The sequence below is a fragment of the Nyctereutes procyonoides genome, unplaced genomic scaffold (genome assembly GCF_905146905.1).
Source record: "Nyctereutes procyonoides isolate TBG_1078 unplaced genomic scaffold, NYPRO_anot_genome, whole genome shotgun sequence".
Lineage (NCBI taxonomy): Eukaryota > Metazoa > Chordata > Mammalia > Carnivora > Canidae > Nyctereutes > Nyctereutes procyonoides.
The window spans coordinates 63,646,085-63,673,696 of record NW_026575125.1 but is presented as its reverse complement, the minus strand read 5'-3'; the positions used below and the strand labels follow the sequence as shown (position 1 = coordinate 63,673,696).

At 34.5% G+C, this 27,612-nt stretch overlaps 1 protein-coding gene across 1 annotated transcript in view; it reads left to right on the top strand.

The window, feature by feature from the left end:
- HDX (highly divergent homeobox) overlaps nucleotides 1-27,612 on the top strand; it is a 231,231-nt gene that overhangs the window by 74,271 nt on the left and 129,348 nt on the right. The window contains exon 4 of the mRNA XM_055337277.1: nucleotides 25,869-25,922. Within this exon, the coding sequence (XP_055193252.1) occupies nucleotides 25,869-25,922 (54 nt within the window). The remainder of the gene's footprint in view (nucleotides 1-25,868; nucleotides 25,923-27,612) is intronic.

Here is a 27,612-nt window from a genome sequence, read left to right as displayed (position 1 = left end):
ACTAGTTATGATAGACATTAGTGGATTCCTTAGAGTTTCTATATATACCATCATGTCATCTTCAAGCACAGGTAATTTTACTTGTGTGAAACCTGAATGCATTTTTTTCTTTACTGATTGCTAATACCTTCAGTACAAGACTGAATAGAACTGGTAAGACCAGATATCTTTATCTTCTTGATCTTAGGTTGAAAACATTCCATCTCTTACAATTAAATATGATATTATCTGTGAATTTTTTGTAGATACTCTTTATCTGGATGAGGAAATGCCCTTTCATTCATGGTTTGTTGAGGGCTTTTATCATGAAAAGGTGTTGGATTTTTGTCAAATGCTATTTCTGCACTTAATAAGATATTCATTTTTTATTCATTCTATTAATATAAAGTATTGCACTGATTGATATTCTTTTTTCTTTTCTTTTTATTGTTTTGGTATTTATTTTGTATATCTTCTTTCAGTTAATTTACATAAAGCACTGTATAAGGTGAAAATGCTCATTAATTATTTCAATTATATTGTGAAAGTATTACAAGAAGTTTAGTTAACATTCATCATCTTCTATAGATACAAACAAAAATGTTATTTTTCTTGTGATGAGAATCCATGGGAACTATATATACTCTTAACTTTCAAATATACCAATACAGCTAGGTTAACTATAGTCATGTTGTACATTACATTTCTAGTACTTATTTGTCTTGTAAATGAAAGTCTGTATATTTTGATAACCTTCTTCCAATATCCTTCTCCCCTTACCTCCACCCCTGATAACTGCAAATCTGATCTTTTTTTCTATAAGGTGGTGTTTTATTCTTGTTAAATACTACATATAAGTGGGATCATATAGTATTTGTGTTTTTCTGCTTGACTTATTTTTACATAGCATAATGACTTCAAGGTCCATCCATGTTATTGCCAATGGCAGGATTTCCTTTTTTATGGCAGAATAATATTCTTCTGTGTGTGTGTGTGTGTGTGTGTGTGTGTGTACCACAACTTATTTATCCATTCACCCATCAGTGGAAATTTAAGTTGCTTCTGTGTCTTGGCTATTGTAAAAAACAATACTGCTGTGAACATGGGACTGCAGATATTTCTTTGACAAAGATTTTTAGTGTCCTTCGGATACTTCCCAGAAGTGGAATTGCTGGATCATAGAGTAGTTCTACTATTAATATTTTGAAGAAACTCCATACTATTTTGCACAGTAGCTGTATCAATTTGCAATCTAACCAACATTGCACAAGGGTTGCCTATTCTCCACATCCACACCAATATTTGTTATCTCTTGTCATTTTTTATGATAGCCATTTCAACAGGCATGAGATGATATCTCATTATGATTTTGATTTGTATTTCTTTTTTTTATAAATTAATTTTTATTGGTGTTCAATTTACCAACATACAGAATAAACCCAGTGGTCATCCCGTCAAGTGTCCCCCTCAGTGCCCGTCACCCATTCACCCCCACCCCCCGCCCTCCTCCCCCTCCACCACCCCTAGTTCATTTCCCAGAGTTAGAAGTCTCTATGTTCTGTCTCCCTTTCTGATATTTCTCACACATTTCTTCTCCCTTCCCTTATATTCCCTTTCACTATTATTCATATTCCCCAAATGAATGAGACCATATAATGTTTGTCCTTCTCCGATTGACTTACTTCACTCAGCATAATACCCTCCAGTTCCATCCACGTTGAAGCAAATGGTGGGTATTTGTTAATGAGGTGGAAGAACGAGTGAGTGACATAGAAGACAAGTTAATGGCAAAGAGGGAAACTGAGGAAAACAGAGACAGACAATTGAAGGACCATGAAGACAGATTAAGGGAAATAAATGACAGCCTAAGGAAGAAAAACCTACGTTTAATTGGGGTTCCCGAGGGCGCCGAAAGGGACAGAGGGCCAGAATATGTATTTGAACAAATCTTAGGTGAAAACTTTCCTAATCTGGGAAGGGAAACAGGCATTCAGATCCAGGAAATAGAGAGATCCCCCCCTAAAATCAATAAAAACCGTTCAACACCTCGACATCTAATAGTGAAGCTTGCAAATTCCAAAGATAAAGAGAAGATCCTTAAAGCAGCAAGAGACAAGAAGTCCCTGACTTTCATGGGGAGGAGTATTAGGGTAACAGCAGACCTCTCCACAGAGACGTGTCAGGCCATAAAAGGGTGGCAGGATATATTCAGGGTCCTAAATGAGAAGAACATGCAACCAAGAATACTTTATCCAGCAAGGCTCTCATTCAAAATGGAAGGAGAGACAAAGAGCTTCCAAGACAGGCAGGAACTGAAAGAATATGTGACCTCCAAACCAGCTCTGCAAGAAATTTTAAGGGGGACTCTTAAAATTCCCCTTTAAGAAGAAGTTCAGTGGAACAATCCACAAAAACAAGGACTGAATAGATATCATGATGACACTAAACTCATATCTGTCAATAGTAACTCTGAACGTGAACGGGCTTAATGACCCCATCAAAAGGCGCAGGGTTTCAGACTGGATAAAAAAGCAGGACCCATCTATTTGCTGTCTACAAGAGACTCATTTTAGACAGAAGGACACCTACAACCTGAAAATAAAAGGTTGGAGAACCATTTACCATTCAAATGGTTCTCAAAATATACCCTAAAAACTATAGAACACTTCTGAAAGAAATTGAGGAAGACACAAAGAGATGGAAAAATATTCCATGCTCATGGATTGGCAGAATTAATATTGTGAAAATATCAATGTTACCCAGGGCAATTTACACGTATAATGCAATCCCTATCAAAATACCATGGACTTTCTTCAGAGACTTAGAACAAATTATTTTAAGATTTGTGTGGAATCAGAAAAGACCCCGAACAGCCAGGGGAATTTTAAAAAAGAAAACCATCTCTGGGGGCATCACAATGCCAGATTTCAGGTTGTACTACAAAGCTGTGGTCATCAAGACAGTGTGGTCCTGGCACAAAAACAGACACATAGATCAATGGAACAGAATAGAGAACCCAGAAGTGGACCTTGATTTGTATTTCTTTTAAGATAAGTGATGTTGAGCAGCTTTTCATGTATGTGTTGGCTCTTCATATATCTTCCTTGGAAAATGTCTATTGAGGTCCTGTGCTCAGTTTTTAACCACATCATAAGAATTTTGCTATTGCTATGTATGAGTTCTTTATATAATTTGAATATTAGCTGTTTATCAGATACGTGTTTTACAAATATTTTTCCCATTCCATATATGTCTTTACATTTTCTTGATCATTTCTTTGGATGTGCAGAAGCTTTCTTGTTTGATGTAGTTCCACTTATTTTTTTTTAAGATTTTATTTTTAAGCAATCTCTACACCCAACATGGGGCTCGGACTCACAATCCTACAATCAAGAATTGCATGCTTGGAGCCCCTCGGTGGCTCAACCATTTAAGTGTCTGACTTTGGCTCAGGTCCTGATAGCTTAAGGTTCCGGGATCAAACCCCATGTCAGGATCCCTGCTCAGCAGGGAGTCTGCTTCTCCCTCTCTCTCTGCCCCTTCCCACTGTTTGTTTTTTCTCTCTCTCAAATAAAAAAATAAAATATTTTTTTAAAAAGAATCACATGCTTCACTGAGTGAGCCAGCTAAGTGCCCCCAGTTCCACTTGTTTATTTTTTTACTGCACTGCTTGTGCTTTAAATATCATATACCAAAAAAGTTATCACCAAGGCCGATGTCAAGGAGATTTTTACCTATCCTTTCTGCTAGGAGTTTTATGGTTTACAATCTTACCTTTAAGTCTTTAATCCTTTTTGAGTTTATGTTTGTAAGTCTTGTATCATTATTTTGTATGTGGATATACAATTCTTCCAGAGCCATTTATTGAGGAGACTGTTTTCTTCATTGAGTATTCTTGGCTTTTTTGTCAAATATTAGTTGACCATATATGCATTAACTCATTTCTAGGGTCTCAATTCTGTTCCATTCATCTATATGCCAGTACATACTGCTTTGATTACTATCATTTTTGATCTTGCTTGAAGTCAGGAAGTATGATTCCCCCTTCTTTGTTCTTTCTCAGGATTGTTTTGGCTATCTGGAGTCTTTGTGGTTCCATATAAATTTTAGGGTTATTTCCTACTCTGGTAAAAAATATGTCATTGGAATCTTGATAGAGATTGCATTGAATCTATAGATGGATTTTGATAGTATGGACATTTTAACAATATTAATTTTTCCAAAACATGAACATAAGATATTGTTTCATTTATTTGTGTCTTTTTCAATATCTTTCATCAATGCCATGAAGTTTTTAGAGTAGAGGTATTTCACTTTTTTGGTTAAGTTTGTTCTTAAGTATTTTATTCTTTTTGATTCCAGTGAAAGTGAAATCATTTTCTTTATTTCTTTTTCAAATAATTTGTTGTTAGCATACAGAAATATTACTGATTTTTGCATGTTAATTTTTCTTGCAACTATATTGAATTTGTTGATTGGATATAGGTTTTTCATGGAGTCTTTAGGGTTTTCTACATATAATATCATGTCATCTCCAGATAGAGCCAATTTTATGTCTTTCTCAATTCTGATGCCTTTTCCTTTCCTTACCTGATTGTTGTGGCTAGGACTTCCAGTACTAGGCTAAATAAGAGTGATGAGTGGGCACAGTTGTCTTATTTCTTATCCTAGAGTTAAAGAGTTAAACTATTGAATATTGAGTATAATGTTATTTGTGGACTTTTTATATATGGCTATTTTTTAAAGATTTTTTAAATTAATATATTCATGAGAGAGAGAGAGAGAGAGAGAGAGAGAGAGAGAGAGAGAGGTAGAGACACAGGCAGAGAGAGAAGCAGGCTCCATGCCAGGAGCCCGAAGCGGAACTCGATCCTGGGACTCTAGGACCACGCCCTGGCCCAAAGGCAGGTGCTAAACTGCTGAGCCACCCTGGGATCCCCCATATATGGCTATTTTTAATGTTGAGATCTCTTCCTGCTATGCCTAATTAATTAAGACGTTTTAGCATTAATAGATGTTGAGTTTTGTCAAAATCTTTTTCTACATCAACTGAGATGATTATATGATTTTTCTCTTTCATTCTATTAATGAATACCTTGTATCACATTGATTGATTTGTGTATGTTAAACCATCTTTAGGGATAAATCATGCTGGAATATGGTGAATGATCCTTTTAATGGGCTGCTGGATTTGGTTTGCTAGTATTTTATTTTATTTTATTTATTTTATTTTATTTTTTACATGTTGGACATTAAGATTTAAACTAAGGTCCTTCACCAGTCTCTTTCTTCTGCCTTTCAGTCTTTCTCAGGCTGCTTTTACTTACCACTGAAGTGGGGTGACTGCAGGTGGAGTGGGGTGTGAGAGATCACATGCTGGCATTGGTGATTTTTCTCTTTAAGGTTTAATTTTGATAAAGATGAATTTATTTTTTTCCTTTCATGAATTGTGCTTTGCTTTTTCCCCCCGTATCTAAAAACTCATACCTAAACCCAAGAACATGCAGATTTTCTTACATTTTTGTCTAGCAGTTTTGTAAATTTGTGTAAATATAGTGTGTACATATGAGTATAATTAAGCCTGATTCATTTTGAGTTATTTTTTATGCAAAATGTGAGGTACATATTGTTCACTTTTTAAAAACGGGTGTCCATGTGTTCTAGCAGTTTGTTAATAGAAAAAAATATTTGTCCTCCATTGAGTTGCGTTTGTGAAACATCCAGTTATGTGAGTCTGTTTCTAGGCTCTCTATTCTGCTCTACTAATCTACATAATCAACTAAATATGTGCATTATTTAGTTAATGTCACACTGTTTTGATTACTATACGTAAGTCCGGAAGTTTGGTAGTGTGAGTACTCTGACTTCGTTCTTTTTTTCAGAATTGTTCCGCCTATTCTAGTGCCTTTGCCTTTCTATATGCCCTAAATAAATTTTAAAGTCTATTTTTGTCAATTTCTACAAAAAAACACATTCATTTTTAGGGAATTGTATTGAAACTATAGAACGATTTAGAGAAAATTATAATCTTAACTAAGGATCCATGAATAATGCATATTAATTCATTTATGTAGGTCTTTGATTTCTCTACATTTTTCTATATTTTTTAGTATACATACCTTTTATATCCTTCATTACTTATTCCTAATTATTTAATATTTTTGGTACTCTTGTAAATGGTATTTGATTTTTTGTTTTCAATTTCTTATTGTCTGTTGCTATTATATAGATGCACAGTTGCTTTTATATATTTTCATTCTACATTCTTCTAAAAGTCATTCAGCTCCAATAGCTATTTTTTAGATTCCATTCAATTTTCTACATAATCATATTTTTATGAACATGATTTTCTTCCTTTCTTTATCTGGATGCCTTTTCTTTAGCTTGCCTAGTTGCACTAATTTGAATTTCCAATAGAATGTTGGAGATAAGTGGTGAAAATGGACATCCATTTATTGTCACTGATCTTAGGGCTAAAGTATTTAGGCTTTTATATTAAGTATGATATTGGTTGAAATTTTTTGTAGATGACCATTGTCAGATTGAGGAAGTTACTTTTTATTTATAGTTTGCTGAGAAGTTTTCTTTAACGATTTTATTTATTTATTTGAGAGAGAGAAAGAGAGAGAGAGCACACGCAGGAGAAGCAGCAGATGGAGAAGGAGAAGCAGGCTCCCCGCTGGGCAGGGATCCCAATGTGGGGCTTGATCTCAGGACTCTAGGATCATGACCTGAGCCAAAGGCAGATGCTCAACCAACTGAGCCACCCAGTCACCCCTTGCTGAGAGTTTTTTGTTATGAATTGATGTTGGATGTTGTCAAGTGATTTTTCTTCATCTCAGATGACTCTTAAAAGATTATTAATATGGTGAATTACATTGATTTTTTTTTTTGGTTTCAAGTTTTTACTTAAATTCCACTTAGTTAACATATAGTGTAATATTAGTTTCAGGAGTAGAATTTAGTAATTCATCACTTACATATAACACTCAGTGCTCTAAATAAAATCTTTAAAAATAAATAAATAAATAAATTTGGAAGCCCTGGTGGCTCAGTGGTTTAGTGCCGCCTTCAGCCCAGGGCATGATCCTGGAGACCTGGGATTGAGTCCCATGTTGGGCTCCCTGCATGGAGCCTGCTTCTCCCTCTACCTATGTCTCTGCCTCTCTCTCTCTCTCTCTCTCTCTCTCTCTCTCTGTCATAAATAAATAAATAAAATCTTTAAAAAAATAAACAGTGCTCATCAAAAGTACCTTCCTTAATACTCATCACACATTTAGCTCAATGCTCTACTCCCCTCCCCTCCAGCAGCCCTCAGTTTGTTCTCTATAGTTAAGACCAACCCCACATTCCTGGGACAAGCCCCACATCATCATGATGCAGTATCCTACTACTGTGTTGTTGGATTTGATTTGCTAAAATTTTGTTAGAATTTTGCATCTATGTCAATGAGAGGTATTGATCTGAGTTTTCTTATAAAAGAGAACTGTCTGATTTATAAGTATAATGCCAAACCTGTAAAATGAGTTATGAAGTATTTTTTCTTCTTCGATTTTTTTGGTAAAAGTATGTATATAGCTGGTCTTATTTTTTCCTCAGATGTTTGATAGAGTTCACTAATGAAGCCATCTGTGCCTGGAGTTTACAGTGTGGAATTTTAATTTCTTCAGTATAGGACTATACAGGCTATCTGTTTCTTCTTGAATAGCTTTAGTAGTGTTTTTCTTGTTTAATTGTGTAAAAAACATAACATAAAATTCACCATATTACCTATTATTGCATGTAGAATACTAGATTGTTGATTATATTCACACTGTTATGAATCAGATTTCTAGAAGTTTTTCATTTTGCAAAACTGAAACTCTATAGCCATTGAACTACAATTCCTCATTTCCTCCTTCCATTATCCCCTGGAAGTCATCGTCCTACTTCCTGTTTCTATGAGTTTGAATACTTTAGCTTCTTCATATAAGTAGATTCATACAGTATTTATCTTTTTTTGTGACTGGTTTATTTCATAGAGCATAAGGTTATCAAGGTTCATTCATGTGGTAGAATGTGACAAGATTTCCTTCTCTTTTTGAGACTCTATACAATGTATACAGCCATACATTGTAGATATATACAACATTTTCTTTATCCATTCATCCAAAGATGGATATTTGGTTTGCTTCTACCTCTTAACTAATTGTGAATAATTTTGTAATAAATATATCAGGCAAATATCTCTTCAATATCCTGCTTTTAATTCTTTTGGGTATATACCAAGCAGTAAGATTAGATTGCTGGATCATATAGTAATTTTATTTTTAATTTTTTTGAAGAACTACCGTACTTCCCATAGTAGCTACGCCATTTTACATCCCATCAACAATGCACAACAGTTCCAGTTTCTTTACATCCTAACAACAGTTTCTTTTAAGTGCTCCCACAATGAGTGAGACAATACTTCATTTTGGTTTTTATTTACATTTCTCTAATTATTACTACTGTTAAGCATCTTTTCATATCCTTGTTGGTTTGCCAGTATTTCTTTTTTTAACATTTTATTTATTTATTCATGAGAGAGAGAGAGAGAGAGGGAGAGAGAGAGAGAGAGAGAGAGAGAGAGAGAGAGAGAGAGAGGCCGAGGGAGAAGCAGGCTCCATGCAGGGAGCCTCACGTGGGACTCGATCCTGGGTCTCCAGGGTCAGGCCCTGGGCTGAAGGCGGTGCAAAACCGCTGAGCCACCCAGGCTGCCCAAGTTTGCCAGTATTTCAATGAGAATTTGAGCATTTATATTCATCAGTGGTATTGGTGTGTAATGTTCTTTTCTGATAGTGCCCTTTTCTGCCCTTGGTATCAGGGTAATGCTGCCCATATGAAATGAGTTTCAGAGTGTTCCCTCCTCTTGGGCTTTTTAGAAGATTTTGAGAAGAATTGCCATTAATTCTTCCTTAAATGTTTCCTAAAAGTTACCAGTGAAGTCATTTGAACCTGGGACTTTTTTTTTTGTTGGGAGATTTTTGATTATGGGTTCAATCTCCTTATGAGTAATTGGTCTGTTCAAATTTTCTTTTTATTCCTAATTGAGCCTTATTACCCTTCACATTTCTGTGGAGTCAGTAGTAATGGTTTATTTTTCACTTATAATTTTGTTAAGTTATGGTCTAACTCTCATTTCTGTATGTAATCAACTAAAGGTTTGTCAAATTTGCCATTAAAACAACAACAACTCTTAGGTTTGTCAATTTTTCCTAATTTTTCTGTTTTCTGTTTCATTTATTTCTATTTATTAAATCCTTCTATCTGCTACTTTTGGGTTCAGTTTGTTCATTTTTAGTTTCTTGAAGCATAGAGATAGATTATTTGAGATCTTTCTTGTTTTGTAATATAGGCATTTGCTCTTATTAACTTTGTTTTCAAAATGACTTTTGCTGAATCCTACATATTTTGGAGTGTTTTATTTCCATTTTTTTGGTCTCAGGATTTTTTAATCTTCCCTTTAATTTTTTCATTGATTCATTGGTTATTCAAGAGAATATTGTTTAATTTCCATGTATTTGTGAGTTTACACTTTTCCTCCTATTATTGATTTCTAGTTTTATACAATTGTGGTGAGAAAAGAAACTTGGTACGATTCCAGTCTCCTTGAATTTACTAAGACATATTTTGTGACCTAACATAATGCCTGTCTTGGAAAATGTTCCATGTGCACTTAGGAAGAATGTGTATTGGGCTATTGTCAAATACAATGATCTGTATAGGTCTGTTAGCCCCATTTGGTCTACATTGTAGTTCAAGTTTGCTGTTTTTTATTGATTCCTAGTCAAGATGATCTTCTTGATACTGTAGAATTAAAGTCCCCAGTTGAAAATGATATTAACTGTGGGTTTTTCCTATATGGCCTTTATTATGTTGTGATACTTTCCCTCTAACCCTGTTTTGTTGAGATTTTTTTTTATCATGAATGGATGTTGTACTTTGTCAAATGACTTTTTCTGCATCTATTGAAATGATTATATGACTTTTATTTTTTATCTTTTTATTTAGATTCTACTTAGTTAATATACAGTGTAATATTAGTTTGAGGTGTACAATTAGGTGATTAATTACAACAATTGCTCTCCTTAATTTTTAACCCACCCACACATCCAATTCCCCTCTGGTAACCATGAGTTTGTTCTCTATACTTAAAAGTCAGTTTCTTGGTTTGCTATTCTTTTTCTTTCTTCCTATATTCATTTGTTTTGTTTCTTAAATTCTACATATGAGTGAAATCATATGATATTTGACTTTCTCTGACTGACTTATTTCGCTTAGCATGATACTGTCTCACTCCTTCCATGTCATTGAAAATGGTATGATTTCATTCTTTTTAATGGCTGAGTAATATTTCATTGTATACATATACTACTTCTCCTTTAGGCATTCATCAGTTGGTGGAAATTTGGGTTATTTCCATAATTTGCCTATTGTAGATTATGCTGCTATAAACATTGAGGTGCATGCATTCCTTTGAATTAGTATTTTTTTCATTTTTAGGGTAAATACCATGTTGTGCAATTACTGGATCCTAGGGCAGTTCTACTTGTAACTTTTTAAGGAACGTCCATACTGTTTTCCAGAGTAGCTGCACCGGATTGCATTCCCACCTACAGTGTAAGAGTGTTACCCTTTCTCCACATCCTTAAAACACAAACACCTGTTCTTTCTTATGTTGTTAATTTTAGCAATACTGACAGGTATCTCATTATAGTTTTGGTTTGTATTTCTCTGATGTTGGGGGATGTTGAACATCTTTTCATGTGTCTGTTAGCCATCTAGATGTCTTTTTTGGAAAAATGTTGATTCATGTCTTTCCATTTTTAAAAGGGATTATTTGGTTTTGGGAGTTGAATTTGATAAATTCTTCATATAATTTGGATACTAACCCTTTATCAGATATATCATTTGCAAATATCTTCTCCCATTCCATAGGTTGGTTTTTTAGTTTTGTTGATTGTTTCCTTTGCTGTTTAGAAGCTTTTTACCTTGATGAAGTCCCAATAATTCATTTTTGCTTTTGTTTCCCTTGCCTCAGGAGATGTAACTAGTAAGAAGTTGTTATTGCTTAAGTCAAAGAGGTTATTGCCTGGTTCTCCTCTTTCCTGTCTCACATTTAGGTCTTACATCCATTTTTAATTTATTTTTGTATATAGCCTAAGAAAGTGGTCCAGTTTCATTTCTTCTACAAGTTCCCATCCAGTTTTCCCAACAAAAAAAGTCTGTCTTTTTTTCCTTTGGATATTCTGTCCTGATTTGTCAAAAATTAAGTGACCATATAGTTTTGTGTTCATTTCTCGGTTTTCTATTCTGTTCCAGTGATGCATTTGTTTTTATGCCAGTACCCTAGTGTCTTGATCACTATAGCTTTGTAATGTAGCTTGAAATCTGGAATTGTGGTGACTCCACCTTTGCTTTTTTTTTTTAAAGTTGCTTTGGCTACTCAGAGTTTTTTTGATTATATACAAACTTTAGGATTGTTTGTTTTAGCTCTTTGAAAAATGATTTTGGTATTTTAATAAAGATTGCATTAAATATATAGATTGCTTTGAGTAGCATAAACGTTTTAAACGATATTTGTTTTCCCAATCCATGAATATAGAATGTTTTTCCATTTTTTATGTCCTCTTCAATTTCTTTCATCAGTGTTTTATACTTCTCACAGTACAGTTCTTTTACCTGTTTGGTTAGATTTATTTCTAGGTATCTTATGGGGTTTGGTGCAATTGTAAATGGGATTGATTCCTTGATTTCTCTTTCTGCTGCTTCATTATTGGTGTATATATTTCTGTGCATTGGTTTTGTATCATGAAACTTTACTGAATTCATATATCAGTTTTGGCAATATTTTGGTGCAGTGTCTCGGGTTTTCTGCATACTGTATCATGTCACCTGCAAATAGTGAAAAGTGACCTCCTTCTTGCCTTTTGGATACCTTTAATTTCTTTCTGTTTTCTGATTGCTGTGGCTAGGATTTCCAATATTATGTAAGATAACAGTGGTCAGAGTGGACATCCCTATCTATTTCCTGACAATAAAGGAAAAGCTCTCAACTTTTCCCCATTGAGGACAATATTAGCTGTTTGTTTGTTGTATATGGAATTTTTTTGCTGAATATGTTCTCTCTAATCCTACTTTGTTGACTTTTTTGTCATGAATAGATATTGTACTTTGCCAAATGCTGTTTCTGCATTTATTGAGAGAATCGGATGGTTCTTATAATTTCTTTTATTACTGTTGACTGATTTGTGAATAGAGATCCATTCTGTATCCCAGGAATAATCCCACTTGATTATGATGAATGATTTTTTTTAAAGATTTTATTTATTTATTCATGAAAGACACAGGGAGAGAAAGAGAGAGGCAGAGACACAGGCAGAGGGAGAAGCAGGCTCCATGCAGGGAGCCTGAGTGGGACTGGATCCCAGGTCTCCAAGATCACGCCCTGGGCTGAAGGCGGTGCTAAACTGCTGAGCCACCCGGGCTGCCCGGTGAATGATTATTTTAATGTACTTTTGGATTTGTTATGCTTGTATTTAATTGAGAATTTTATATCCATATTCATCAGGGATATTGGCCTATTGTTCTCTTATTTAGTGGAGTCTTCATGTATCCGTTTTGGTTTCAGGGTAATGCTAGCCTCCTAGAATGAATTTTTAAAAAGATTTTATTTATTTTTTTCATGAGAGACACAGAGAGAGGCAGAGACATAGGCAGAGGGAGAAACAGGCTCCCTGTGGGGAGCCTGCTTTGGGACTCAATCCCATTACCCTGGAATCAGGACCGGAGCTAAAGGCAGATACTCAACCACTGAGCCACCCAGGTGCCCCTGATAGAATGAATTTTGAAGTTTTCCTTCCATTTCTATTTTTTTGAATAGTTTGTTTAAATGTTTGGTAGAATTCACCTGTGAAGCCACCTGGCCCTGGAGTTTGTTGGTAATTTTCCGATTACTGATTCAATTTCTTAGCTGGTTATCAGTCTGTTTGAGTTTTCTATTTCTTCCTATTTCAGTGTTGGTATTTATATGTTGCTAGAAATTTATCAATTTTTTGCAGATTTTCTAATTTAATGCCATTAGATTTTCATATTTTCTTACAATTCTTTGTATTTCTCTGGTGTTGGTTATTTCTCCTCTCTCATTAGTGATTTTATTTATTTGGGTCTTTTTTTTCTTTCAACTCTGGCTATGGGCTTACCAATTTTTTTCCAATTTTTTTCAAAAAAACAGCTCCTTGTTTCATTGAGCTAGTTTATTGTTTTTTAGTTTCTATATCATTTATTTCTGCTCTAATCTTCTATTATGTCACTCCTTCTCTGGCTTTAGGCTTTATTTGTTGTTTTTCTTCTAGCTCCTTTAGATAGATATAAGGTTCAGTTATTTATTTGAGATTTTTCTTGTTTCTTGAGGTAGGCCTGTATTGCTTTATACTTACCTCTGAAGACCACTTTTGCTGTATCCCAAAGGTTTTGGACTGTTGCATTTTAATTTTCACTTGTTTACAATTTTGGTGGGAATGCAAATTAGTGCAGCCACTCTGGAAAACAGTATGGAGATTCCTCAAGAAGTTAAAAGTAGAACTATCCTAAGATACAGTTATTGCACTACTAAGCATTTATCCAAAGAATCAAACAATACCAATTCAAAGTGATACATGCATCATGAAGTTCATAGCAGTATTATCAACAATAGCCAAATTATGGAAAGAGCCCAAATATTATATATAATTTATGGAAAGAATCCAAATGTCTATCAACTGATAAAGAGATAGAATGGTGTATACACGAACACACATAATGGGATATTATTCAGCTGTAAAAAGAATGAAATCTTACCATTTGCAACAACATGGATGGATATAGAGAATATTATGTTAAGTGAAATAAATCAATCAGAGAAAGACAAATACCATCTTATTTTACTCATATGTGGAATTTAAGAAACAAAACAAATGATCATAGAGGAAAAAGGGGAAGAGGCAAACCAAGAAACAATCTTTAAAAAATCAAATTTACATAGAGTGTAGTATTGGTTTTAGGAATAGAAATTAGTGATTTATCACTTACATATAACACCCTGTGCTCATCCCAACAAGTGCCCTCCCTAATACCCATCACACATTCAGCCCATCCCCCCACTCATCTCCCTCCAGCAATCCTCAGTTTGTTCTCTATAGTTAAGAGTCTGTTTTATGGTTTGTCTCCCTGTCTGTATTTATTTTTTGTTTTACCTCCCTTCTTCTATGTTCATCCATTTTGTTTCTTATATTCCACATATGAGTGAAATCTCATATTTTTCTTTCTCTTACTGACTAATTTCACTTCACATAATGTACTCTAGTTCCATCTATTTGTTTCAAATGACAAGATTTCATTCTTTTGATGGCTAATATTCCATTGTGTGTGTATCACCTCTTCTTTATTCATTTATCAGTCGATGGACATTTCGGCTCTTTCCATAATTTGGCTATTGCTGATAGTGCTGCTGTAAACATTGAGGTACATGAGCCCCTTCAAATCAGCATTTTTATGTCCTTTGAGTAAATTCCTACTAGTGCAATTACTGGATCATATGGTAGCTCTGTTTTTAACTTTTCGAGGATGTCCCATATTGTTTTCCAGGGTGGCTGCGGCAGTTTGCATTCCCACCAACAGTGAAAAAGTGTTTCCCTTCAAGAAACAGACTAAACATAGAAAGCAAACTGATGAGTACTAGAGGTGATGTGGTTGGGGGTTGGGTTAAATAAGTGATGGTTATTAAGGAGTACACCTGTTGTGAGGAGATCTGGGTGTTATATTTAAATGTTGAATCACTAAAATGTTGAATCACTAAGCTGTACCTCTGAAACTAATACTACACTGTATATTATCTTACTAGAGTTTTAATAAAAACTTAAAAAGTATAAAGTCACCAACTATGGCTATATTATTGTTTATTTTGTTTTTTATCTCTTTTAGTTTTTACTTTATATATTTAGGTCCTCTGATGTTGGGAGCATAAACATCTACAATTATTATATTGTCTTGATGGATTGGACCCCCTTATCATTGTATGATGATTTTCTTTGTCTCTTTTTACCTTTTTATAGTGTAGTCTAATTTGTCTGATATAATTATAGATATTCCTGATTTCTTTTACAGTTTCCTTGAAATATTTTTCTGTCTCTTCACTGTTAGTCTATGTATATCTTTAAAGGTAAAGTGAGTCTCTTGTAGGCAGTGTGTTATTGAATCATGCCTTTTCATACATTAAGCCATTCTGTTTCATTTCATTTTATTTCTCCCCATCCATATTTTGGATTATAGATGTTGCAGTTTACATTTTTTTTTGTTGTATAACCAGTAACACATTTTGTTACCTACAGTTGTATTTTACTATATATTTTAACTTTTAAACTACTGGGGTAAGCAAATTATACACCACCACTTCCATATTATAGAATCTAACTTTGACTATATATTTAAAATTACCAGTGAGTTTTAGTCTACCTTTACATGTTTTTTTTTTGGTGTTATTTATCATCTTTTTACTTTCACTATTAGATCTCCCTTTAGCATTTATTGTAAGGCAGGCTTAGTATGATAAGCTCCCTCAGTTTTTATTTATTCAAGAAAGTATTTCTGAAGGACAGCTTTGCTGGGTATAGATCTTTGGTTGACAGTTCTTTTCTTTTCTTTTTAAAAAAATATTTGGGAAAAAGAGATAAAGTGAGAGAGAGTGAGAGAGAGAGAGAGCAAGCACATAGGTGAAAGGAGGGGCAGGGGCAGAGGGAGTAAATCTTCAAGCAGATTTCCCGGTGAATTCAGAGGCTGACACAGGGCTTGATCTCATGATCCATGAAATCATAACCTGAGCTAAAACCAAGAGTTAGATGCTTAACTGACTGAGCCACCCCTCAGGTGCTCCAGTTGTTTTTTCAATATTTTGAATATATCATTCCATTATCTTCTGGCCTGAAAAGGTTCTGGTGAGAAATCTGCCTATGATTTTATGAGTTCCCTTGTATGTAACTTTCTTTCTATCACTAATTTAAAATCTTTCATTATCTTTGACTTTTGAAAATTTAGTTATAATGTATCTCAGCTTAGCCCTGCTCAGGTTCAAACTATTTGGGATCCTTTGGAACTCATGGATATGGATGTTCATTTGTCTCCCCACATTTGGGAAGTTTTCAGCCATTATTGCTTCAAATATACTTTCTGTCCTATCCTCTTTCTCTTTTCCTTCTGGTATTCTCATAATGTGTATATTTTCTTTATCATGCCCCGTAAATTCCATGGGCTTTCTTCCCTCTTTTTCATACTTTTTTTTTCCCTTTTTCCTTTTCTGTCTGTGTAATTTCAAATGGTCTATCTTCTAGGTCTCTGATTCTTTCTTCTGCATGATTGAACCTGGTTTTGAAGCTCTCCATTGAATTCTTCAGGTCAGTCATGATATTTTTCAGATCTAGGCTTTCTGGTTGTTGTTTTTGTTTTCAGTGGTTTCTATTGTTGAGCTTCTCTCGTTGCTCATGCATTGTTTCCTTAATTTTGTATCTTTGTGTTCTTGTAGTTCAGTTCACTAGTACACTTATTTAAAAAGGATTGTTCTAAGTTCTTTTTTTAAATGTTCATAGACCTCCATTGCTTTAGGGGCAGTTATTTAAATTTTATTAGTTTCCTTTGGTGGTGTCATGTGACCTGATTTTTCATGATCCTTGATTGTTTACTTTGGTGCCTTTGCATTTGAATAAGCAGTCTCCCCTTCCAGAATTTACATGTTCTCTTTGGCAGAGACAGTTTTTTACCAGTCAGCTCATTTTGGGTTTCTGAATATGTCTCCTGGTAATGTCCTTGGGAAGGTGGAACTTGCTATCAGTATCTATTTTGGGGGCAAAAACACTGCCTGAGCTCTGAGTTTAATTGGGTTTCCTCTGGCTGAAATCAGTTGAATAGGACTTCTTGTGGTTTGCTTCTCTGCACAAGCAAGGCAAGTTACCTTGTAGGTTATGTTCCACAGTTGCCTGGGTTCCATGGACAGGCTTCTTAAATAATTAAGTCTGGGTACTATACTCAGTAATAGTTGATGCTTTGAAATTGTTCAGTGTAATAGAACAGGCCCCAGGTTCTTCATAACTCCTTGTTTAGGGATTTAAATCAGGCAAGACTACGTTCTGAATTCCCTAGCCAGATAGGCCACCAGTTTTGCTTTGCAGATGGGGAAAGCTATTGGCTTTACTTTCTGTTTAAGTCCCACTGTAAGCAGAGCTGTTGGATGAGATGTGCAACTTTCCATGTTAGGTTCCTTGGATGCTTAAATGGAAAGTTGTATTCAACATTGGGAAGTGCTAAAATTAATTTCTCTACCTGAGTGGAGCAGACAGAGTAAAGGCTGGAAAGGCTCTTTGCTTTTAATCTTGACTGAAGTCGAACCACCTCACCAATTTACCTGGCTGAAGGGGGCCACTGCCTTTGCTCTGTGGATAATTAGCTATTCCTGCCAGATTCTCCACTTAAGCATTGCTGGGCTCTGCACATGTTTCAGCCAGGTTTTCTTGTCAGGTGGTACTGGGAACTACACTTAGTAGTGAGTATGGTAGGATGTAGCTCCCCATCTGAACAAACAGAATGGCCAGCCCCAAGCAACCTCCCATGTATTCCAAGTCAAGGTCCAGAGAGTCTGGAGCTATGCTCCTCAATGAAGGGAATTGCAGATTAACTCCCTTAACTTGGGAAGAGTGGGTAAACTGACTCCAATCTGGGAAAAGCTCTTTATTTATGATCTTCATTCAAGTTGGCCCACTGTCCTTGTTCCCTAGTTGAACAGTGCCACTGGCTGTGTTCTGTGGATAATCAGCTTTGCCTGCCACACTCTGTGGTAGTGATGCTGAATTATGCAGCTTCCAGGTATTCTGGCTAGCCTTTCTGATTAGGAATGGTTAAGAGCTACACTCAGCAGTTGGTTGGATTATGACTTTGCAACCTAGGAGAAAACTGTACTGCAGAGCTTGAAAGCTCTTTATTTGAGCACCTGAACTGGGCAGACCTGCACCTTGCTGAGTTCCTTGGTCAGACTGTACATCCATGTTGACTCTGTAGAAGAAGCCATACCACTGAGTGGAACTACTGCCTGGGCATTGCAGTTAAGAATTTGGTCTGCTGAAATCTGAGTAGTGGTTGCGGTGAGCCTCTATGTGTAGTGAGTCTCTTTTGCTGCTTTCAAGATTCTCTCCTTGTATGTGTCTTTTGACAGTTTGATTATAATGTATCTCTTTGTGAATCCCTTCCAATTTATCCTAGTTAGAATTGAGCTTAGTGGATTGTGGATTTTTGTGTCAATGACTCTCCTCAGATTTGAGAAGTTTTCAGTTTTCATTTATTCAAATCATTTCTCTGCCCCTTTTTCTTTTCCTTTTCCTTTTGAGACTTCTATAATACACATATTGGTTTGCTTGTTAATGTTCCATAATTTTCTTAAACCCTGTTTACTTTTTCTCATCCTTTTTACATTTTGGTCTTCAAACACAATAATATCAAATTATATTTCTTCAAGTCCACTGGTTCTGTCTTCTACCTCTTCCATTTAATGTTAAACTCTTTTAGTTAATTTTTCACTTCAATTATTGCACTTGTGAGTTCCAAAATTCGTGTTTTGTTCTTTTTGTAATTTATATTTCTTGGATGACATTCTCATTTTCTTAATATACCTTCTTCCTTTTTTCCCTTAGTTCTTTGTCCATGTTTTCCTTTAGCTCTTTGAGCATATTTAAGATCATTGTTTTAACATATTTGTCTGGGAAGTCTGATGTCTTCAGGGATATATTCTACAGAATTTTTCCTTGGAATGGGCAATGTTTTCCTGTTTCTTTATACATATTGTGATTTTTTTTTTAAATTGGGCATTTGAAAAACAATTGTCTTCCAGTCCTTGCAGTCTGGGTCAGTGCACTTTAAGACCTTCACTAATTTGCCTGGTATAAAGGCTTAACGCCTTTGCAGGCCTTTTCTGGGCATGTGTCTCCCCTGGTCCTGTGTACATGCTTTTTATTGATTATCCTATGAAAGGTCTTCATTTCCCAAAGAGCATCACTTATGCTTCTCCTAGAACTCTAGGTTGGTCTATTATCTCCTCAATCAGTAATCTTTTTATCGAGCTGTATGTGGGTCTGTGGTGGCCTTGGAGTTTTCTTGAGCCTTGCTTGCTACTTCCTCTTATTTTCCCTAGCCTGAGATGTGATTCATGCCACTTTTAGCTATCTGAGCTCCAAGTTAGGTGCTAAAGAGATTAATCACTCAGGCAGCCCAAATCCAGGTTAGAACACTATAAATTCAGTCTGTTCTATTCTTTGGTTCACATAAGATAATTGGAAACCAATCCAATACTTCTCCTGAACTGTGTCACGCTCCACCAGAAAGTGAGTATGACAAGATCAAGTCAAAATTCCGTAAAACTTCCTACCATTTACAATGTGTAATTTTTTGGTTGGGCTTTTGCCTGATTGCTGTAGATATTTGAATGATTTATAAAGCTACCATAATGTAACTTTTGTCATTCTGTAATTTTTAATATTTCCATGGGGGATGAGACTATGGAGCTGCTTATTTATCTTGCTGGCATCTCTCTGTTTTTTAAGTTACAGGGTAAGTGTAGTCCATATTGTGTTATTGCAAAAAATATCCAGGGTGTTTGATTTCTTTTAAATGCCTATCTTTTGGTTAAACAAGGAACCATGTGTAAAGCAAAGACTTGGAATCATAATTAATATTAAGAAACCTGGTCTAACCTAGCAGGAATTTTAACTTGATAAGAACTATAAATCTTTTTCTTTTGTTTAAGGAACTGATCTCTGAATATACCTGTAATAAAACATTTCATTTCAGTTGTATATTTATAACTTAAAGATACCATTTGACAATTTATTTTCTGATGATAGTAAAGAACCTTATATTTTTATAATTTATAAAATTTCTCTTATATGAGTAAAATTAATGTAATATTTTAAAATATGTTAGAGTATAATTTCAGGGTATCCAGATTTGTAATTGTATACTCCCCAAGGCCATTGGATCAGAAATAATCATTCCACATGCTAAGTTATATTATTTTTCTAATATCCTTCCATTATTTTTGACAAATAGTATCTCTAGAATCAGTATGGTGAAATCAGGTTAGTTAATGTTATGTCTGACTACTTTTTATAATTCCATTGAACATCTTGGAATTTGAGTTTCCCTGATTTTAGTCTCTTGTGCTTTATGAAATTTAACTACTAAAATTATGTCGGAAAAAGAATAATCCCAAATAGCATCTTGGTTTTTGCTTGCAAGAACTTTTCAGGATGATAAGATTTTCTAAACACAAGTTTATTATCATCACTTAATAGAAGAAAAAATCATATGCTTAAATAAGGTGTTAGTTGCTTGGTCAAAAGTTGAAGTATTGGAATTTCAATTTGTAAAGCTTATTTCTGAAAGCTTTTCCAGATTTGGTAGAGAGATCAGAGGGAAGTATTTTTAAATAAGCCAGTACATCTTTTCTTCTTTGCTCCAGAAGAGATTGTTCTTTACCAGAAGCTAGTTATTCCCTCCTCCCAATGGCCTACCTGCATATAATGGTCTCTAGTACATTTCCAATCTTGGCCTTTTGTTGAATTTCAGCAAGTAAAACTAGTGTGTAGTGATGGTGCATGATTAATTCAATCAATCAGCATATATTTATTGATTGCTTACCACATACCTAGCAGTATCTTCTGTGTGATAAATCTCATAATTTTAAAATATCTAGGAAGCTTTGATGATTAAAGCAGAATGATTGATAGGTTTTATTGTTCAGCTGACATTAGAATAACTGATGGAAAGCTAAAATATTGGTTTACAAATCTGTTACTGATAAACTTTTCTGATAGACCTGGTTATTGTCTGATTATTTTAATCAATTTTTTAAATAGAATATCCAGAATATGTATAGAGTTGTTTTGTGGGGTTTTTTGTGGTTTTGTTTTGTTTTGCTTTGTTAGAGAGAGAGGGAAAGAGTGAGGGAGATGGGGTAGAGGGAGTGGGAGACCAAGAAACTGAAACAGGCTCCATGGAGCCTGACTTGGGGTTTGATCTCACAACCATGAGATCATGACCTGAGCCAGAATCAAGAGTCAAACACTTAACTGAGCCACTCAGGTGTCCTTAGAATTGTTTTTATAAGAAAGTGTTTTGAAATCACATAAATGCTTTTTTGTATATATTCATGTGTAACTATAATTAGACTAAATTGATATGATACTTTGCCCTTAAGTATCTCATAGTCCAACAGAAATATTACAGCAGAGTCAATATGTAGGGTCTAAATTGTGTAAAATGAAATGTAGTAAAATTATTTTTAAAAATCCCTTAAATCATTTATAAAATTTATAAAACTATAAACATGCCTTCCCGTGAATGCATACTCATGTACAGAAATATATATATATATATATATATAATATACATATAATTTATATTCTGATATATAGTACCTATGTTAAACATAAATTTCCACAAAAAAATATAAGTATGTTATAGTTGGGTTCACAAACCTTAACTATCCATATGATGTGGCTCCAGTTTATATGCCAATAAGTGTATTGCTTCCTTTGGTATATCTACTTTTAACCATGAGAAGCAGATTTACAACATTAGGCACTTCCTTGCATTCACATCCAAAATTGTGACTCTCCAACTCTCTTTTTGTTTGAGTAGGCCAGCCATTTGGAGAGGCAGTCTTATGAGGACCATAAAAAAACTATTCCAGTAATTTACTGCCTGTCTAGTTCTCTTCAATCTCATGCAGGTGACCTGTTTTCTGAAACGTATTTTATATGCCTCTTCTCAATTCCTACCTCCCCTAACTTTATTCCAAGCCTAGATTGCCTCTTGCCTAAACTATTTTAAGTTTCCATATTTATTCAATTTACTATACACATTGAGTTAAATCAGTCATCTTAATGTATAAAAATATATTCTGACCAAACAACTCATTTGGTTAAAAACATTCAGTGGTTCCCTATTTTCCACTGAATTAGATGTGTATGTACTTTGTTATTCATGGCTTCCCCAAAGTAACCTCAATTCTACTTTGAGGTCTAGTTGAACTGACTATTCCCAAACACATCTTATTCTTTTATTCGACTATGCTCATGCTATTATTTCCCCCTTAAATGCTCTTTTTTATTTCTATTAAAATTCTACTCATTTTTAAAGGTCCAGCTGAGATATAAATCCTCAAGTTTTTTTTTCACTCTGAATCACTTTACCCAAAAGAGGGTTTTGAATTGAGACCTTCATTACTACCAATAACTGAGTTTACCTAATCTCTAGCACTTTGTTTATTTTTATTATTTTTTTAAATAATAAATTTATTTTTATTGGTGTTCAATTTGCAAAAATATAGAATAACACCCAGTGCTCATCCCATCAAGTGCCCACCTCAGTGCCTGCCACCCAGTCACCCCCACCCCCCGCCCACCTCCCCTTCCACCACCCCTAGTTCGTTTCCCAGAGTTAGGAGTCTTCCATGTTCTGTCTCCCTTTCTGATATTTCCCACTTATTTTTCCTCCTTTCCCCTTTATTCCCTTTCACTATTATTTATGTTCCCCAAATGAATGAGACCATATAATGTTTGTCCTCCGCAAGTTTAAAGTAATTTTGCCATATCTTGAACTCCTGTTGCATTTCAATTGTACCTTTCTTATGACACTTATCATAGTATTCTTTATGTTAATGTCATTCATGTTCCTTTCTTACCGTTCCCTCTCATATCAAAATTCTTACCCTCCAGGAAATTATGTTTTACACATCTTTTTTTTTTTTTATTTCCAATAGCACCTAAAACTCACCTATTGTAGAAGAGATGCCTGATAAATATCTGAACAGAATTCAATTAGTTGCTTTGGAAAGTTATCTATCTATACTTATTTCAATAATGTTTAATATGTCAAAAAGTTATTGAAGTTCTTTTTCAATTGCTTTTAAGGCCTATGAGATTTTTTAAAATGCTTTCGATGGTGGCAAATCTTCATCATTTGAGGGAGAATTTGATTTTGTAAAATAGAATTTATTTTAAGCCACATTTAGTGAACAATATTGATATCCAACTTGGGCTTTTATATTTTCAGTTAAAACAGTGGGAATACAAAATAATGAGACAGTCTCTGGGTGTTATGGATTACCAACTCTGAAAGAAAAGTTCCCAAGATGTTTTAAACAACGGCAACATCATTGTAATGACTTTATAATTTCTAAGTTTTCTGCTTTGAAACACACAGTACTCATTTGGATGTGTAAGTTTGAATATATTTGTTGAACCAGTTTTTTCTCTTTGTCAGTTAATTTTGCAATTTTCCAAATCAGGGTGTTAGAAAATGCTTTTGGAATTTAAATGTCATTTAAATGATAAATGTGGTATGCTTTTCATTTGAAATACTATTTTTATAGCTTCTGATGAGGGAGAAATATTATAATCACTATTGACCAAACAAAACTACCTGAATTTGAAGAATATATTTTTACAGCGTTATTATTCAAAAAAGCATACAATTTTACTTGCTATCCTTGGCTTTCCTGAATTTTGCCAGAAACATAAAGAACTGAAAAAAGATTTGAAGTAAACAGGGGAAGATAGTTGAATATAACATTTGAGTATTTTGTAACTGGTGTCACAGATTTTTTTTAAAAAGTATGAAACTTCATCTCTTCCTAATGCTCATGGAATTGATAAGATTTGTATGTGAAAGTGCTTATAAGAGTTTTCTATTTTCTTGGTTACATACAATTGACTTAAGCAGAAAACCAAATTTAATTAATTAATTAATTAATTTTGAAACAGAGAGAGAGAGAGGGAGCTCAAGTAGAGGGGAGGGGCAGAGGAAGAGAATCTCAAGCATTCAGCCCTGAGTGTGGAGCCGAATGTGGGGTTCAGTTCCATGACCCTGAGTTCATTACCTGAGTCAAAATCAAGAGTCGAGTGCTTAACAGACTGAGCTACACAAGCACTCCTCAAAACCACATTTATGTTCTTAAAATGTATAATGCCCATTTTTAAAGACATTCGATTGCCATGTATATTATATGTATCATTTTTTAATTTCACATGCAACTTTTTATTGCTTACTGGTTTATGGGTTTTGGTTTTTCTTTTTTGCAATTCATTTGATTTAACATGTTTTCTTTGGCAACTTTATATAGCTAGTTTCAAATTATCCTCATTAATAGGTGGGAGCATATGCACAGATAATACAAAATAGTTGGATATCTCTATTTTTTCAAGACTATATCATGTGATTATTATAGTAGCGTCACCTCCTTCATAGCACCAGCAACTAATTGGGGCACTTGGGTGGTTCAGTGGTTGAGCGTTTGCCTTTGTGTCAGGTCGTGGTCTTGGGGTCCTGCATTAGGCTCCCCAAAAGGAGCCTGCTTCTCCTCCAGCCTATGTCTCTGCCTCTCTCTGTGTGTCTCTCATGAGTAAATAAATAAAAATCTTTAAAAAAAGACTGACAACCAATTTACTTTGCAAGCATATTATATACAATGTATTGATGGGAGGACAAGAAAGTATACATTTTGAAGAATTTTTTCCATAGAAATTTCATATTCACTCAGTTTACCATTTTGTATTTATATATTTATGTATTTATTTATTTACTTTTTAGTTTACCATCTTAATAATCAGTTACTCAAAACTTCATGATCCTCAAGCATTACAATTTATTGCCATGTTACTGTAATGGGATTTTAACTCAAGTAAAATTAGTTTTAATATTTTTTACTTCAAAGTATTATTTGGAGTTTATATAATTAAATTTTTTAGCCTAACCCTAGTATGTTGGTGTATTTTGAACTCAAAATTTCAGATCTGGTAACAGGGACAGTAATATTTTACCTGAATTTTGAATAAAGGACATTACTATTTGAATTGTCTGTTTGATTATCATTCCTCATCAGTAAGCATAATACTAATTCATAGGTCATCACTAAATATAATTTTATCAAGAACAATAAGTGTTCAAGTGAATACCATATTCTCAGCATCACCATTTAGTAAGCTGATTTGACTTGTCAGTCTCTCAGGAGGTATTTATTTGGAAGGGAAGGAGATGGCAAGTGGAGAATTTGGAGTGTTCCCCAAAATTTATGTATGCCAGCAAAAAGTATGGTTACATCTAGGCTACCCTGTGCTGTAGCTCACAGGACCACCTTGGTCTCCCAGAATCCAACTGGAGTAGCACCTATCTTCTTGTGTGTCAATGCTGATGTAATAAGGTGTTGCTGGTTATTCATTTTAGTAGTTTCTGCTTAAACAGGAACTTGCAGTTATGTAGGATAAGTCTAGAGAACTAATACATAGCATGATGACTATAGTTAATAACTTAATTATTGTAACTTATGTATTCTACAGAGTACTTAATTTTTACTATAAAAATTTATTTTTATAAGATTTTATTTATTTGAGAGTTAGATACAAACATGGCAAGGGGCAGAGAAAGAGCATACTACCTGCGGAGCAGGGAGTTCAAGACCCCAGGATCATGTCCTGAGCTAATGGCAGATGCTTAACCAACTGAGCCACCGTATAAAAATTATCTTGTCTACAGAATACCTCCAGGCCCCAACAACACCCTAGAAATTTTCTTGAATTTCCCAGGGGAACTGTACAACTTCTAAAATTTTCCTACAAAAGAAGGCCCTTTAAATCTGTTGTGTTCAATAAGGAGATGACATTGTCTCTGTGGGAGATATGCTCTGAATGCAGACCTATCTTGACATCTTTCTTATATGAATTCTTTGTTGTTGATCAGCATTACAAGTAGTATCAATTCATACCTTACTGAAATTCCATTTGTTGTTTCCACAGATTTCAGGAAACCTTACTGTGCCTTGGATTACAGGGTGTTCTAGAAAAAGAGCAGTAAGTAATATTTTATTTAAAGCAGCAAGCGGGGTTTTACCCTGTGCTGTTGATAAGAATGACATTGAGAAAATTGTCATATTTGTAAAGTTGGCAAAATTGAATCTCAATAAGACAGCATTATCGCAAAGGACATATTTTGAGATCATATTTATATATATTACCAAAGTAACTTTAAATAAAATGTAATCAGTACACCATCTAAACTTTGACCAGGTTTTTGCAATTTTAAAAAGCACTCTAAGGTAATAAATGATATAAGTGAAATAGATAAAGGAGATTAAGAGGTACACTTATCATAATGACCATTGATTAATGTGTAGAATTGTTGGATCATTATAGTGTACACTATATAGTGAAACTGATATAACACTATATATTAATTATATATCAATAAAAAGATAATTAATAAAGTATCATAATGTTTTTACATCTAATTATCCCAGTTAATTTGATCATATAATTGAGTCATGATTGATATAAATATCTCAATCAAAATTAAGAAATTCACATTACTATTTATTATTAGTGCATTTTGGGATTTAGAAGCAATGAGTAACTAGTATTTTAAGTCTTATTTCGCTTTTCTGACTTCCTACTACAGTTGTTGCGATTTGTGTAATATTAATATTAAAAAAACATTAAAATTGTGTTTTCTCAAAGAATCTTACTCAGTTGGTCTACATAAGACCTATACATCTGAATTTTAACAAGTACCTTAGGAAATTGTGATGTCAATAGATGGGGAACTATTTTTTTAAGGATTCTATTTCTTTATTTATGAGAGACACACAGAGAGAGGCCGAGACACAGGCACAGGCAGAAGCAGGCTCCTTTCAGGGAGCCCGATGCAGAACTCAATCCCTGGACCTGGGATTATGCCCTGAGCCGAAAGCAGATGCCCAACCACTGAGCCACCCAGACATTGCAATAGATGGCAAACTATTAATGGACTTTAATTATAAAAGAGACATGAGTAGACTTTTAGAAAGATAAGTTACTTTATGGTAGGTAGGGATAATAAAACTGAAGCTAGGAATTTTTGAATTGAACAATATCATGTAGACTCTTTTTCTCCTTTTTTTCTTCCCCAAAAAGTAGAGATATAAACCATGGAAAAATTAGGATGCCACCAGTGGAGATTTCTGAAAGTTGGAAAGGAAGCAACTGGTTAGTAACTCCATGACTTGGAAGAACTACAGGGTATTTTGCCTCCCAATTAACAACAGAAGGTAACTCAGGCCAGGCAACTCATGACCCCCAATATAACAAGAAAAAACAGCTTGAGTAGGCTCATTCCTTCTACTGATGGGATGGGAGTCCCCAAACAGCATGAAGTGATCCTAGAAAGATTGGCAAAGGAGCTCAATTGGAAGCCTCAGTGACAATTAGCAACCAGAGAAGTGCTCTCCTTCTCTGTTGTGCCTGAACCTTTCCTCCCTTGGTTGAGATACCAGGTAGTAATGCTGAAGGAGATTCTGCAAAAAGTATTCTGACCTGGAAAGCCTCTTTTTCCCTGTAGGCCAGAGAATTCTTTCCCCCAATTAAAGAATCTTATGGCTTGGTTAGCAGCAACAAAAATGATCAAGACACTAAATGTGCACAGCTTATTAAGTGTGCTATTCATCCCTGAAGGGTGGAAAATCTATTTTCCCACATAGAGACAGTAGGCCATGTGGTACCAAATAAA